The sequence below is a fragment of the Condylura cristata genome, unplaced genomic scaffold, assembly GCF_000260355.1.
Source record: "Condylura cristata isolate star-nosed mole 26May11 unplaced genomic scaffold, ConCri1.0 scaffold00019, whole genome shotgun sequence".
Taxonomy (NCBI): Eukaryota; Metazoa; Chordata; class Mammalia; order Eulipotyphla; family Talpidae; genus Condylura; species Condylura cristata.
Genome location: NW_004567120.1, coordinates 30744184 through 30758963, shown reverse-complemented (window position 1 = coordinate 30758963; position 14780 = coordinate 30744184). Strand labels below are relative to the sequence as shown.

General features: G+C 39.3%; 1 protein-coding gene across 2 annotated transcripts in view; it reads right to left on the bottom strand.

The window, feature by feature from the left end:
* STK26 (serine/threonine protein kinase 26) overlaps positions 1–14780 on the bottom strand; it is a 47613-nt gene that overhangs the window by 6516 nt on the left and 26317 nt on the right. For both annotated transcript variants that reach the window (XM_012727092.1, XM_004685811.2), the window contains 4 exons: positions 11465–11695; positions 4742–4798; positions 465–573; positions 220–377 (listed from right to left, as the gene is read on the bottom strand). In XM_012727092.1, coding sequence (XP_012582546.1) covers positions 220–377; positions 465–573; positions 4742–4798; positions 11465–11695 — 555 coding nt within the window. The remainder of the gene's footprint in view (positions 1–219; positions 378–464; positions 574–4741; positions 4799–11464; positions 11696–14780) is intronic.

Genomic DNA, 14780 nt, shown 5'->3' with positions numbered 1-14780 from the left:
GAACTTTGGATATTATTTTATGTAGGATGGAAGGCAGGTGAAGTGAACAGGGCCCAAATATTACCAGTATCAAGACAACTTACAATTTAGCAGCAGTATTTGCTATAACTCTAGCTTTAAAAATAATTTTGAGGGAAACAACATTAAGACATCATTAAAGTAGATAATGTGCTATGTAAAAAATTGAAAACAAAATTATTTGTATGAGGAGCACTTTACTTTTGAGTCATAAGCTGACTGCTGGATAACTTCAGGAGCCATCCAGAATGGTGTTCCCACAAAGGTATTTCTTTTAATTTGTGTATCTGTCAGTTGGCCAGCAACTCCAAAGTCAGCCAGCTTGACATCTCCTTGTTCTGAGAGCAAGACGTTGGCAGCTAAGAGGAAGAAACAAAAAAAGAAGATAACTTAGTTTTCTCAGAATGCCTCTATTGTTCTCAGGATTGTATTAAACTTTTGTGTACCTTTTATGTCTCGGTGAATTTTCTTTTCTGAATGCAGATAATCCAGACCTTTCAAAATTTCCTTCAGCATGGTGGCTATCTGGATCTCATCAAATGGACCAGCTCGCAGCTAAGGGGCAAAATACATACATGGAGGAAAGCTTGAACAATCAAGTTCAAATGTGGTATTATCTTTAAAACATGACTTAGATGAAGCAGTTTTCTTTATTAAACTAATATCTAAATAAATGAGGAAAAAATAAAGGGATGCATGAAAATTAAGTAAAAGGGATGAAAAGTTTTTGGAGGTGATTAGATTTGATCTTGAAAGATAATACAAAGTTGCCTAAGTATTAGCTTCATATCCTGAGGTTCAGATATTTACATCAAGGATTTATTAAGCATGCTTATATAGTGATAGAACTAGTTTTCTTCAGATAGAAAACAAGAAAGAAATCAATCACCTAAGCTTTGGCATTTGTTATTTAGAAGCTATTAAATATTCACACTGAACAGAGTTATAGATCAGATGGCCCATAAGGTTTCCACAGCAACCCAATTTGATCACATCATATAAATCAGCTCTAGCACAATTCTTAGCATTTACATGATTCAATGACATTGTAAAACACACAGTCTTCTTGAGACTCAAATTAAAATTTTTGCCCGAAATATAATAATTAAACTGTTCGGGCTTTCATTTAAAAAAAAAAAAAAGATCAAATCACAGAGGGATAAGGCTTTTCAAATAAATGTAACACATTCCCTTTCTTTCCCCATCCCTGTACCAAAGCCAGGAGTTCCAACTGGAATACAGGGAAAGCAATGATTAAGTTTCTGGAGAACTTGTAATGGAATATCTGAAAATCTCTCTTTAAAATAAATGGTTATTTTAAAATTCTGGTACCTCATAAAGCACAAACAGTGAACTGTACAATATTATTACAGGAAAGGGTGGGAATCTAAACTCAGAGCTGTGGCAGTTCTGTTTGCTGGAAGGAGGGAAGCGGTGGTGAAAATCAAACATTGCCCACTCTGCCTCATACTGGGAGGGATTCACAGCTCTTTGGCACCTTGTGGATTTCATCTTTCATGAATGCCATATTTATTCTGAATAAAGGGCACTTTCATGTTGAAATTTCACAGCTTAAAATAGAACCTATGCTTCAGTCTCACCATTTAATATTAACTGTGGACTGGATATAGAGTATATTCCCGGGTATTCCTGGTTCAATAGGTGCCTTTCCTGAGTAACATTATCTATTTACTTTCAAATCTATCAATTTCTACTCCAAAAGTTTCCATTTAAACAATAATGTTTGAAGTTATTCTAAAAGGCAAAAAAAAAAAAAAAAAGATTACTGGCAGTAAAATTCTGAGGTATTACCAAATAACTGGTAGACATTATTCAAGGAAGATTAGCACTCAGTTTTACTGAGTTGATCATAAAATGTTGACAATGGGCCAAAGAAGGTTTACTCTCAATGACTTGATTGGCAAGGTCCACGTAAGGGGTACTAGCGATCATTCTGAAGGACTTCTAGAAATGACACTACTAAACCAGTATACTCCTAATACTGTTTTTTTTAACATAAGTAAAAATACCTGAAAAAAGGGCTCTTGACAGCCCTTTAGCTTATCTGGTGTATTTATGTTCGGTATAAAAATTCATAAGTCAAATCTCAATTAACTGGATGCAGGAAGAAATGGGAGTAGGGTGGGATGGTCGGTTATTAGATAGAAAACTGTCCCAAACTGCAAAATAAAAATGTTTCCTTAGGCTGATAATTATATTAGAAAGAGAGAAAAATGGGAATTGGAGCCAGAAGGAAGGTAAAGTTGACGGAATACAGATTGTTTGTATTTCCGATACAATCTCTGGAGAGATACCACCAATATCTTGGTCCACTGTCTTTGGAATACATAATTAAACTTCTCTCCAATTGAACACCTTGCCACGCCTATAATAGCTAACACCCCAGGCTCCGGGTGCCTTACTGGTCTTGGGTAATTTGCCTCTCTTATTAACTAAAGACAAATTCAAGAGTGACACTCGCTAGTTCTATATTCTCCTCCCTGCTCAACTCCACCCTTCCTTCAGGTGGTGCAGGGAACCTGGAACCTATCCCTTTCCCTGGGGGTCACCCAGTTACAGTTAGGCTGGGCAAATGTTTGCCATTACTATCAGTGATCCTGATAAAAGCAGTAGATCACCTATGGCAGTACCTACAAAGCAGGGGGGGCAGCGAAGGCAAATTTGTGATATACTTGAAAAGGCTTCCGAATATTTAAAAAGTGGAAGGAGAACTGTGAAGCAATTGTGTGCCTTCTTGGGGAGCTAATGAACAACTCTTGAATAATAAATCTATGTGACAAGACACTAGAAATGAGATCATTTCACTTTAAGAGGAGAACATTATGTGACTCCGTTCTCACGAAGGGTTATTATAACAAACTGCACCAGTTGTATTTGCTCACTTTCAGAGGAAAGGGAAAAAAAAAAGGACACAAGCTTTAGGGCCCTCCATGGTGGTGCAACGGGTTAGGATGCAGCACTGCAAGCTAGCTTCAGCTGCTTCAGTGCAAGTTCAATCCCAGGCCCTGGAGGTGATCCACATGGCACAGCAGACCTCTCCTGTCTCACCCGCTGTTCCCCTCAGCAGTGTACTTTGTTGACCTGCCTGTTCTGCTCCCCACTCTGTTTCTGGTGAAACCTCTCACTGCCCTGCACGTCTGCCTGTACCCCAGTTCTGTATGTATAAATAAATCTTTTTTAAAAAAGGAAGACTGAATAAAAAAAATAATAAAAATTAGACTTGAAACAAGGAAGAATTACCTAATTTAGCAAATGATTATAGTGTGATGAATTCCTAGAAGGAGATAAAGAGCTTAATTACCATTTCTTTCAGATAGCTGAAGTAGGGCCCTGTCTAAAAGGAAACAAATCAACTATAGTCATTACTGTTCATAGGATTATTTGAAAATTTGGAGTCACTGGTAGTTGAGATCAAACCTTTTAAAAGTATTTCACCACTTTCATTTAGGAAAACTCATTTCCATTAAAAAAAAGAATTCAAATATTATTCAGTGACCTTAATCATCAAAACATATTTTTAGAATCAGAAACTTAAAACCAGAAATATGCTAATAAAGTACAATTCAATAATATCAAAGAAGTAAGAAAGCTTAGATAATTAAATACAACTTCTTTGTTTCAGAGGCCATCCAAATCAGAATCCCTGTGTCTGGTTGATAGTGCCACATTCATCTATGAACAAAGCAGGTCCTGTCCCTCACACTGCGGCAGCCAGCCCTGGGGTCAGTGACCACAGCAAGCTGCCCCTAGTGGTTCACAATGAACGATAAACACAATGTTGTATTAGTAAAGAGTTTAAAGTGGGGGGAGCACATCATTGATAGACTCATACTAAAAGGAAACACGAGCAGTGATTCTCAAAGGCATTTTTGGGTATGGGCACCTCTTCACATGGTGGAAATTTCCCTGCACACTGGAAGGTTCTAGCACCTTGATCCTGAACACGAAACTAGCACTTCTAAGTCATGTGGTAACCAAAACTACCATCACATTTCCAAGTTCCTTATACAGGCCAGAGAGAATTCTAGAGAGAACTGGGTCTATAGGCCTACTTGCTGAGATCCACAGAAACAACTTTTAGTAACAGTTATCTAAATTAGGTATTACTGCATTTTTTAAGATTTATTTATGCATACAAGAACTGGAGCTTAGGCCAGAGGTATGGGTGTGTGAGGGTGGTAATGTGAGAGGATTTACCAGAGACAGAGCGGGGAACAGAACAGGCCGATCTATTGAAGTACACTGTGAGATCTGCCGCGCCATGCAGGTTAACTCCCAGGCTGGGGATTGAACTTGCACTGCAGTGGTTGCCAATTAACTTGACAGTGCTGAGACTTTAACACCCGCACCACCAGGGAGGCCCCTAGATATTATTTTAATACAACAAACACACAGTCTTTTCAGGGAGAAGCTTATAGTCAAACTTTAAATTGACAAGGACCGTTACCCACCCATCTCTAATTTGGGAGGTTTTGTTTTACTATGCTATGTGCATTTCTGTTTGTTCTTAGAACAGCAGCAACATATTCCAACCTGGAATACAGCTCAATGTAAACAAGGGTAGTGGTCCTGAGGAAAGAGTTTAATCTGAACACATTAACTAACGTAGCCACTTGGTTCACCCAAAACTCACTGCTTCCTCCAGTTAAATGAAAAAAGTAAAAGTATGGATGTGTGTGTATAATTATATAACAATACTTACAAGGTCCAGTGCTGAGCCGCCACCCAAGTATTCCATTATTATCCATAATTTTGAACCCTATAAAAGCCATGAAACAATTAAATAATTATAAACTCGAGTCAAATCACACAGCAGCATAAATGTTCGGCCTGACATACTGATTTTCTAGTTCTAAAATACAGGTTTCAAACTGATAGCTTGGAACACAGAATATGTTTTTCCATGGAACATTAAAATGAAAGTAAAGTTCAGAATCTTCACATGCCCCCCCCACACACACACATTTTCAGCCTGTGGTATTGCTTAAAAAAAATGACAACTTATCATGTCTGATTCTTGGACTGAGTGACTTTCACCCAAGCAAGAAAATATGCCAGAACTTCAAGTGACCCTTTTGGTGAGTGATACTGAAAGGAAGATGTACATTAAAGTGTGAAGCAGCCAATGGACACTTGTGCAAACTTTAAGTAGAACTTCGAGATTTCCCTGGGTGACTCGAGACTGAGAGAACACAGGGCATTTTGACTTATTTCCATTTTGGCATTTGTTTTAATGTCCTTAACATCTTTTATGAGCTATGATTAATAGGCACTTTTGTTATAGCTATAGGATCTAATAAGAATATTGTTTTCTTTCCTCTAAGGTAAATGGGTAAGAGCAAAAAAAGTGTATCGTTTAAAGAGGATATGATTACTTCAGCAAGAATTAACTTGACTAAGAGCTGTACATGAGGAAATGGTGCTCGGGGGCCAGGTACTTGTGAAAGAATTCTAAAACAGTTGCATTCTCACACACACACAGAGTTCTATCAAATAAAAATTGGAACAAATCATGAAGTACTTTTAGTTTACCGCTATAGCTTCAAACACCCAGGATATCCCCTCTCTGTACCAATTCATGAGTGTATTCTCTGAATTGTTTTGTGGGACCACACACTTGACCAGGCATGGTTTTATTGGGATCCCATGGAAGCAAGTTGTGAATGAGTGTGCTTCAAAAGATCATTTTTTAAAGTAAGATATTTGGAACTTTGAAAGCAAGCATTTTCCCCAAAACAGTATCTAGTTTCCTGGGCTGGTCCCCCTCCCCTCCAAAAAAAAAAAAAAGTCAATCTAATGCAAAGACATCAGTAGCATAGCACACAGAGAATCAGAGAAGTGACCTATGATTTTTACTTTGTTTCTAGGGGAAGCGATGCTGCCAAAGGAAAGTAGGTTCAGCGCTATGCTGTAAGTCGGGGAGCCAGAATACATTTCTCACCTTTCTAGCACCCCTTGTGGGAGGACGATTGCTTCTCAAGCTACTGCTGGTAACCCTCAACTCTACAATCCATGAAAGCGCTCAGGAGCTCCATTCACAATTTCCAAATCTCCATGAGGCTGGGGTTTTATAGCGACAGAAAATGGACTCCAGAACATGCCAGTGAATGTTTGTGTGACAGTGCAATGTAGGGAATATGTCATAGGGTTAGAGCCAAGAGGAAGGCGGCTCAGGTTAATTAAAATGAAGGTGTTCTCCATGGACATCTTCAATGCCCTTCAAATTTGGACCTTTTTAGGTGTCCAAAAATAATGCAATCATAAACCACCTGCTCTAGGAAAACAGTATGCAGTTCCCCCAAAAAGTAAACACAGAATTACAATATAACCCAAAAACTCCACTTGCGAGTATATCCCCAAGAGAATTAAAGTCAAGAACTCAGGTATCTGTACATAAATGTTTATAGAACCATTCTTCACAATAAGCAAAAGGTGGAAACAATATAAATGTTTACCAACTAATGAATGGATAAACAATGGAATTTTACTGATACTTAGAAGAAGAAAGTTCTGATACATATTATGATATGGATGTACCTTGAAGACATCATGTTGATGCAGAAAAATAGAAAACCAGTAGTCCTGCCCACCTGTTACTATGCAGGTGCTTCTTTCCACCCTAGGCACTAACATAACCAGTAACGCAGTCATAGAAACTCCTATATGTATCAGACTGCTGTAGGGAATATCGGAAGCACAGACCTGAGGGTAAAGATACAGACATTGGGCCCACTGTGAGATTGTACACAGTTAAATCAGCAGCAGACAGGCCACCCCACAAAGGAGTGGGCCCTCCCAAAGAGAAAAGGATATGTCAGGGCAGTAGTCCTGCCCACCTGTTACTATGCAGGTGCTTCTTTCCACCCTCTGTAGGGCAGCAGCCTCCTGCCTGCCTATGGCCTGTACCTGCCAGGACTTCTCTACACTGACCTCTCTCAGCGGAGGCCGTGCAGACAACCATGAAGGCCTCTCTCAGCACACCTGTCTCTTAGAGGCAGCTCTGCCTGCCCGCTGGTGCCTATGCAAGTGTCCATTACACCTCTGTCCTTTCCCTAATAAACCTGCTCTTTAAATATAAAAAAAAAAATGAAGGGGTTCTTATTTTCTTTTTGATATTGACACTAGGAGAACGTATGAGAGGAACAGTGTCAGCCCCCCAAAGCCCTCAAATCTCTACAGCCACTCTCTCCTACTCCAACAGGTCAGCTTGACCTGGAGAAAGAGCTAGGAAGATTTTACAGTGGCAGGGTCTACAGTGGGACAGTAAGGAAATAAGTCCCTGCGGGAACAGGGAGGGGGAGTGTTGAGCACTGAAGCATGGAATCTTGTTTTTATGTATAGAAACTAGGCACCAAGGACCTGAGCACAGGGAACCCGGTGGATTTCCTTCAAGAGAAGAAAAGGGCATTTCTCACTGTGCTGTGGGGGCTGAGAGGGTTTTCTTTTGATATCAGTTTGGTTCTGGTAAGTACTATATGCCACCTTATGAACTCAAACCTCTGCCCATTAAGTGGACATTTAGAAGAAAAAGATCTGAGAAAATATGCTTGTCAAGCTGGCAATTCGACGTGAATGGGATGCATGTTTTCCAATTAAAAATGATGTTTTTTTGTGGGGAGGGGGCATCAAGTCAAAACCTAAACTTAACAACTGTCTGTTCTTCACTGCTAAATATTCACAGAAAGCTTGAAATATTATTAAAGTCCTGACTATGTAACTTCCAGGCCTGAAAACAAGGCATCCTTCCTCGTAGCAAGTGAGCTGTTCCATGGAACAAGGTCTCTTCTGAGACAGGTAGGGAACCAGCTCCCTGCAAGCTTTCTGGCTACTTCCTTCTGATAGCCACTTTTGGAAGCAGGCCTCACTGGAGATGGTCACAGGCAGGCAGGCCCGGGGCTGCCAGGCAGGCCTGTGGACAGAAGCAAGGCCCACATGGGCATAGGAGCACAGGCAAAGTGGTGGGTCCCCTCACTACTCAGGGAAGCTTAATCCACTGAAGCTCTTCTTATCCCCAGTGGGCCTAAATGAAAACACCCCAAACTAAACTGTAGACAAAATGTTTGTGTCCTTCTTGAGGACTATAACTTCTATCTTTGATTCTTTAGAAAAGATGTTTGGATTAGAGAATGCCAATAAGTCTGTTTGGTTTGTTTTTAAATAATTTAAAAGCCTAAGATGGTATCTATATAATGGTTTACAATTCCAGAGAGCCTGGTGACTGTAAGCCATAATCATATATCCGGCCTATTTAAGCATAGGAAGTCCCTGAAGGAAAAACACTTCTCCAGTTATAAAATGATCCATGCATTTGAACAATGGTTTGGGGGAGTAAGTTTAAAGTCCTGCATCCACATGGGTGGTCAGGTCGGGGTTAGGAAATGGTCTCTGATCCAAAATTCAGGCAACATAAAGAGTAAGCACTCGAGAGTGGTACAATTCCCTGGGAGGCCTAGGAGCCTTAGGCTAACAAACGGCCAGTGCCTGACAGATCTTCCCTGTCACTCTGCAAGCTCCTTGAGCCCCCACTGTTAGCTGCTAACACAGCCACCTGTTCAAATGGGGTGGTAAATACTTACTGTGGACCTTGGAAATTTATCTGTTCACAGGAAAAAATATTTTAGACACCCACTCTATGCATTTGAGAGATCATTATTGTACTTTATATCGAGTACATGTTGAATTAAGTGGCTTGGTTGCTCAGTCAGTCAGTCTTAACACTGACTATATCAACTAGCATGTATAAAGGAAAGAAGCAAGCCAAAAAAAGACAACTATTGTGTTGTTCTCCTGTGAGGGACACAGAATAGTGAAGTTCACTGAGAAACAAAGTAGAATGATGATGGCCAAGGACTTGGTGAGGAGGGGCATGGGGTCAGTTTACTGGGTACAGAGTGTCAGCTGAGGAAGATGAAGAGGTTCTGGAGATGGTGCTGGTGATGGTCGCACAACAGAGTGAATGAATTAACTGTACACTAAAAATGGTGAAAATGACAACTTTTATGGCATGTATTTTACCACAATAAAAAGCCAGCCAGATGAATAGAATGGCAAAGGAGAGTTTGCTTTACAAAGAATATGGTCAGATAATTTATCACATTTGAATTATTTTCTTCCAGTCTATAATGACTTTTTTATATCCTATGCTCACCTCCCAACCCCCACCAAATTCACTCAGGATCCAGTTCAAAGCTACTCCCCAGTTTTAGGGCTACTGCACAGATAAAAGAGTCAAACTAGACAAGTTAGTTATGCCTATCTGGGGCTAAGGAAGGAGGTTGGAACTCGAGACATGAATTTAAAAGTTGTAACAAAGTGGATGAGACAGACCAGGGCAAGTTATGCAGAATGAGAGGCCTGCAAACAGTTAGCACTCAACAAATAAATGCCTGCTGAAATGAATCTAACTTGGGATATCTTAGAGGTGTATTCTAGGAAGTTTAAAGCTAATCTTACTTTCAGGGAAAAAAAAACTATTTCATGCATAACTGGTACATTTATACTATAAGGGAACTTTTTAAATTTAAAATATTAGAAATAAATGATATAAACACTAACAATGCATTTTCTACAAGAGTTCTAAATGTGAATAAATAAGGGCTATAAGCAACCAATAAAATAGTCAATTCCATGTCAGTAGCCATTTTCAATGCAATATAGAACAGCCCATTTGAAATAGGTTTTATTTAATATTTTTAGTCAGTTACCAAAAATAGCTTATGTGTTACAGGTGACTTAAAATGGCAAGAGTTCAAGTTTGCTCCAGAGTGGGTCTGGAATTACTAGGATTCAATTCAGAAAGAGTAAACCAGAATTAGCAAACAAAACAAGCATTCACACACACACACACACACACACACACACACCCCAACACCATCACCACCACCAACAACAACAAATTCCTGATGCTGCAGACTATGAAGGGGGACTTAGGAAGAGACCCTGAAACTTAGGAACCACTCCTACAATTCTTAAACAAGAACCTACATAAGCTTTTAAAGAAAGAATAAGACACACACACAAAATATATATAGCACATAGATTCTAACGATTTTGTTTACAGTAAAATAGTCAAAGCTGACAGAAGGAAACTGGATAAAATTTACCAGTAGTATCACCTCTTCTTAGAACAACATTCTCCCTCCAAAAGTGGATAGAGATGACTACATCTTCTTTGTGCTCCCTCTTTAACTTGATTACTCACAAACCTGCACTACTTTAGTATAAATTGGTACTGTGAACTCGTTAATGGCAAGAGCAGGTTGCTCCATTTTATATCTCCAGCATCTAGTACAGTGTATGACACATAGTGACTGGCTGTAATGGTTCATTCTAGTGTACATTCATTCCATATTCATCAAATTCATGCCATGTTATAATAAATCAGGCATTGTAAAATGGCAGTGAAATTGATGGTTGGTTTCTATATCAGTATTAACTGATACACAGAGATTATCCTCAGGTTGTTTTGGTCAGCAGAGGATAAAAAAGTAGCATTAATTTCACCAAACCCACAGCTTGATGAGTTAAAAACACACTTTGACCTAGAGATAGATGTAAAATAAACCATATAAATAAACAACCACCCCCATTAAATCCTGAAAGTCTGAGACCTAACAAATACTGCTTTCCTTGAAAAATTTCAACCACTTCAAAAAATCCTCACTTTACAACAACTTAAACTCTACCCAGAGTAAGGTCTTTTCTTATTTATTCCTCACATTTCAATAGTCACAAGTCTTGACTTCTGACTTTGGAACCCAAGAAGAACTCTTGCATTTTAATAGTCAAGTGGTTTTTGTTGTGTGGGTGTATAACATCACCATCTGCTGGGACTAAAAATCCCTCTCTTGAGGGTGAGGGGAAGGACCTTGTATTACTCAACCTAATTCCATTTCAATAAAAATGTAGTGTGTGTATCATATATGCCATATCCTGGGTTAAATGATGTAAAAACCAAGACTAGTCAAACTAATCTCTGTCTTTATGAACTCACAACCTGGTAGGAGAGGAAGACGTGGAAGAACTACCATAACTCACCGGAATATGTGATATACTTACATATTCCATCAGCTCTGAAGCTGAGACAGACTGGACATTCAAGAATAATGTGTGAAAGCCCAGGGGGATATCTCTTTCCTGACAAAGGATATGTCTCAAGAACCAGCTGCATTTTTTGCAACTCCATCAAGCCAAAAGTTCAGGTGTGGAAAATGGCACAGCAGAGCACTGGGACACATGCAGGATACAACGGCTAAATCTAAAAACAGTCTATTTGGCGCTATAAGCCAAGCTGAATACTGCCTGGAGGCTGAAGACTGCCAAATACTAAATTAAGACATTGCTTTCAAAAAATAGAATTAAGAAAAGAAAGAAAAGCTTATAATGAAAATACCTTGTGACTTAAATAGAATAGCATGCAACTTACCTTCAAATATGATCCATAGTATTTTGTTACATATGAACTGTCGCACTGGCTCAAAACAGTTATTTCTTGCTGGATATCTTCAATTTCATCTTCGGCTTCCTCGAGGTCTATGATTTTTATAGCAACCACTTGCTGCGTACGATTATCAATTCCTTTAAAAACTTCTCCAAAGGAGCCTTTCCCAATGCGTTCTAACTTTGTGAACAGTTCTTCTGGGTCAGCTATATTATTCTAAGGTAGTGGGGAGAGACAGAGGAAAGAGCACACATGGTTTGCATCAAATTTGTTTAACGAAGGGAAATAAGACACATAAGACAATAACACGTTTTTAGTGCATACCAACTCCCTTGACTGTCCACGTGTGCATTGTTAGAACAACTGTAATCCCAAGTGGCTAGTCAGTTCATATTATACTGCATCACCCACACTAATTCGGCTCAGCCGATTCTGTTTCATAAACAATCTGATACAGCAAATGTTGTCTCTGGTACCTTTAAAGGCTAGGGACACTTTTTAGAATAAAGCAGCTGATTATACATTTGATCAAGGTTTACCAAGTTGAAGAAAAAGCAAGAAAAACATCAATCACTTCCACACAGCTTGCATTTGCCACATTTTTATATTGGGACTGAAACTTCTCATGAAAAAGCTTAATTTTCAGAGTGGATGGAACCATACAAACAAGGTTTTCATTAGTATTAACTACCTAACTACCTAAGGAATAGAGATTCCTGCTCAACAATTCCTTATCAACTCCTGAGTCTTGGACAGATAGATTATCACCCAAGTTCTAACTTTCCCCTGTGCCATCTTCTTAAACCAAACCATCCTGACTTTACTAAGACAGATTTTCTTTCTGCTTTTAGTGCAAGAGCAAAAGTTAGGTAAATAAATGGGAAACATCCTGAGTAATGCAATGAAAAAATCCATATATATAAAGAAGGGATTATTCACGCCAATCTTCACAACTGCTAAGAAAATCAAGTCAAGTCAGCTCACTCTCTACCCAAATCAAATAGGCTTTCAAAAACATGAAAAATTAAAAAAAAAATTATCTCTACTGCAGACTTACAATTTACCACTATATCTGTGTTTGCACTATGGTTTCAAAAATGCAACTCAGGAAGGAGCTCTGAGTTCTGGAGCAGCAGAGAGAAAGAACCGCTAAACCAGTTTCATAGTTACTTACAATTAATGGTAGATGATTTACAAATGCCTCACAAAAACAAGGTTGTGAAAATGAAAACCTCATAGATCCACCTCAGGACATCCTTTTGCTGTGCTTGGATTTCGACTTTTCAGCTAAAAGTACACTGGTACTAATGGACAGAATCATTACCACTGAAACAACAGTAATGACCTTTTGGTATGGAAATATTCATAGGAAGTCCAAAAAGGAAAAAATATAAGATCATCTTGCTTGTCTTCTTTCAAAAGCCAGAGGCAAATGGCGGAGACTTCTTGTATTCTGAAATTCCATTTTAAAAATATAAGTACAGGAACTCCCTGGTTAAATGGGTTAACGCACAGTACTATGAAGCTATCACAGCCGCTGCAGCACGGAGTTCGATCCCCAGCCAGGGAGCTGACCCACATGGAGCAGCAGACCTCTCCTTACATGCCCGCTGCTCCCCTCAGCAGTGTATTTCAATGTATCTGCCTGTTATGCTCCCCACTCTGTCTCTGATGAAGCCTCTCTCACACACACACTCCCCCCCCCCACACACACCTCTGGCCTGTACCCCAGTTCAGTATGTATAAATAAAAAAATCTTTTAAAAAAATGCAAGTACACAGGAGTCTCCCCAAACTATTCTTTCAACACTCGAATGTATTTGAGAGCACTCAGAACTACTTCTTGGGGCATCATGTAGACTCCAGTCTTGAGATCTATGTGTGGCAACCACAGAGGAGACAGATCTACAATTTGTATTCTTGCTGACAGGGAACTCACTACCCCTCTTTTCCCCAGACAAGCATGTGGCTCTCTCTTAGCAGCACACTGAAGTTGGATGATTTGGAGACAAAAATAAAACCAAGAGGGCTTAGGTGTTTACATATCCATACCAAGCCTTTTAAGATCATTTCTAAAGTTAGTAGCTACCCTCAGGTAAGCCTAGAAATGCAATATTTACCAAAGCCCATACAACATACCCATATTCTGGGTATTTATTCTTGAACATCTGTTTTTACAAGATGGTCTATGTAATATTGGGATATGTGAACGGTTAAGATTTTACTGATGACACTATGGGGTAACAGGTAACACTGGCAAAGAGTAAAAGTTTAATGCTAGTGAGTGATTAGGAAATGGGTGAAAATTTGGGGGGGACGTACAGAGGGAAAAAATGTTGTCCTTGATCTTAGGGTCTCTGGCTAAGTCTACAAATTAAACATATATGACACATTCACAGGAAAGAAGCATATGAATGTGTGGTTAAACCTGTGAGCTCTTAGGCTGGCTTGATACAGGGTGGAAAGTTGAAATAGGCCATAGGTATATTTTAGGGATAGTCAACTGGGACAAACAGCAAAATTTGTTTGTTCATATTCTTGGCATCCCCCTTCCTCCATTTCTAGAAAGGTCCTTTCACATGAGGGTCTTATGAACAGCTTCAGGGGAGAATGTAGGGGGTAGGTATTGTGGGTCACAGGGATTTTCCTGCTTCTTTCACATCACTGGTGGGTTTTTATTTCTTTTGAAGGAACTTAATTTATTCTTATATACATATTTTTGGGTGGTGTGTCTTTTGCCCCATGGGGGGTGGGTTAGGAACAAGTGATCAAGAGAAACAAGAAAATTATAGACAGAATCAGAATTTGCCTTAGAGTTCTAGCAGAATGGAGACATGAAGAGCTAAGATTTGGGAAAGACAAAAGTCTAGTTTCTTTGAATCTGAGGTAGCTAAGGAATCCCTCTAGTATGGAGCTGAGAGAGAAAACAGTACACTTAGTGAAAAGAAGGTGTATGTGACCAGAAAGGGTTAAGCACAGGTATTCTAAAAAAAATCTTTTAAGAACCAAGAACTAGGTTGAGCAACACTGACCTCAAACTAGGTTTTGTACTCACTCCCCTACAGTAACAAACCCCCCACCGAGAGCACTCTCTGATGTCTATCAGTGACTTGCTGATGAGGAGGGGTACTAGGAAATAATGAGTAAAATGTGTGCTAGCAAGATGTTTTATTTCCTTCAAACTCTCAAGTGGCAACTCCAGTCTTGGGATGCCCCAAAAATCAAACTAAAAGCTTTAGCCTAGTAATGTTTTAAAAACTAGAGATACTTTCAGTTAACTACCTATTTCAGTGGTCCAGATT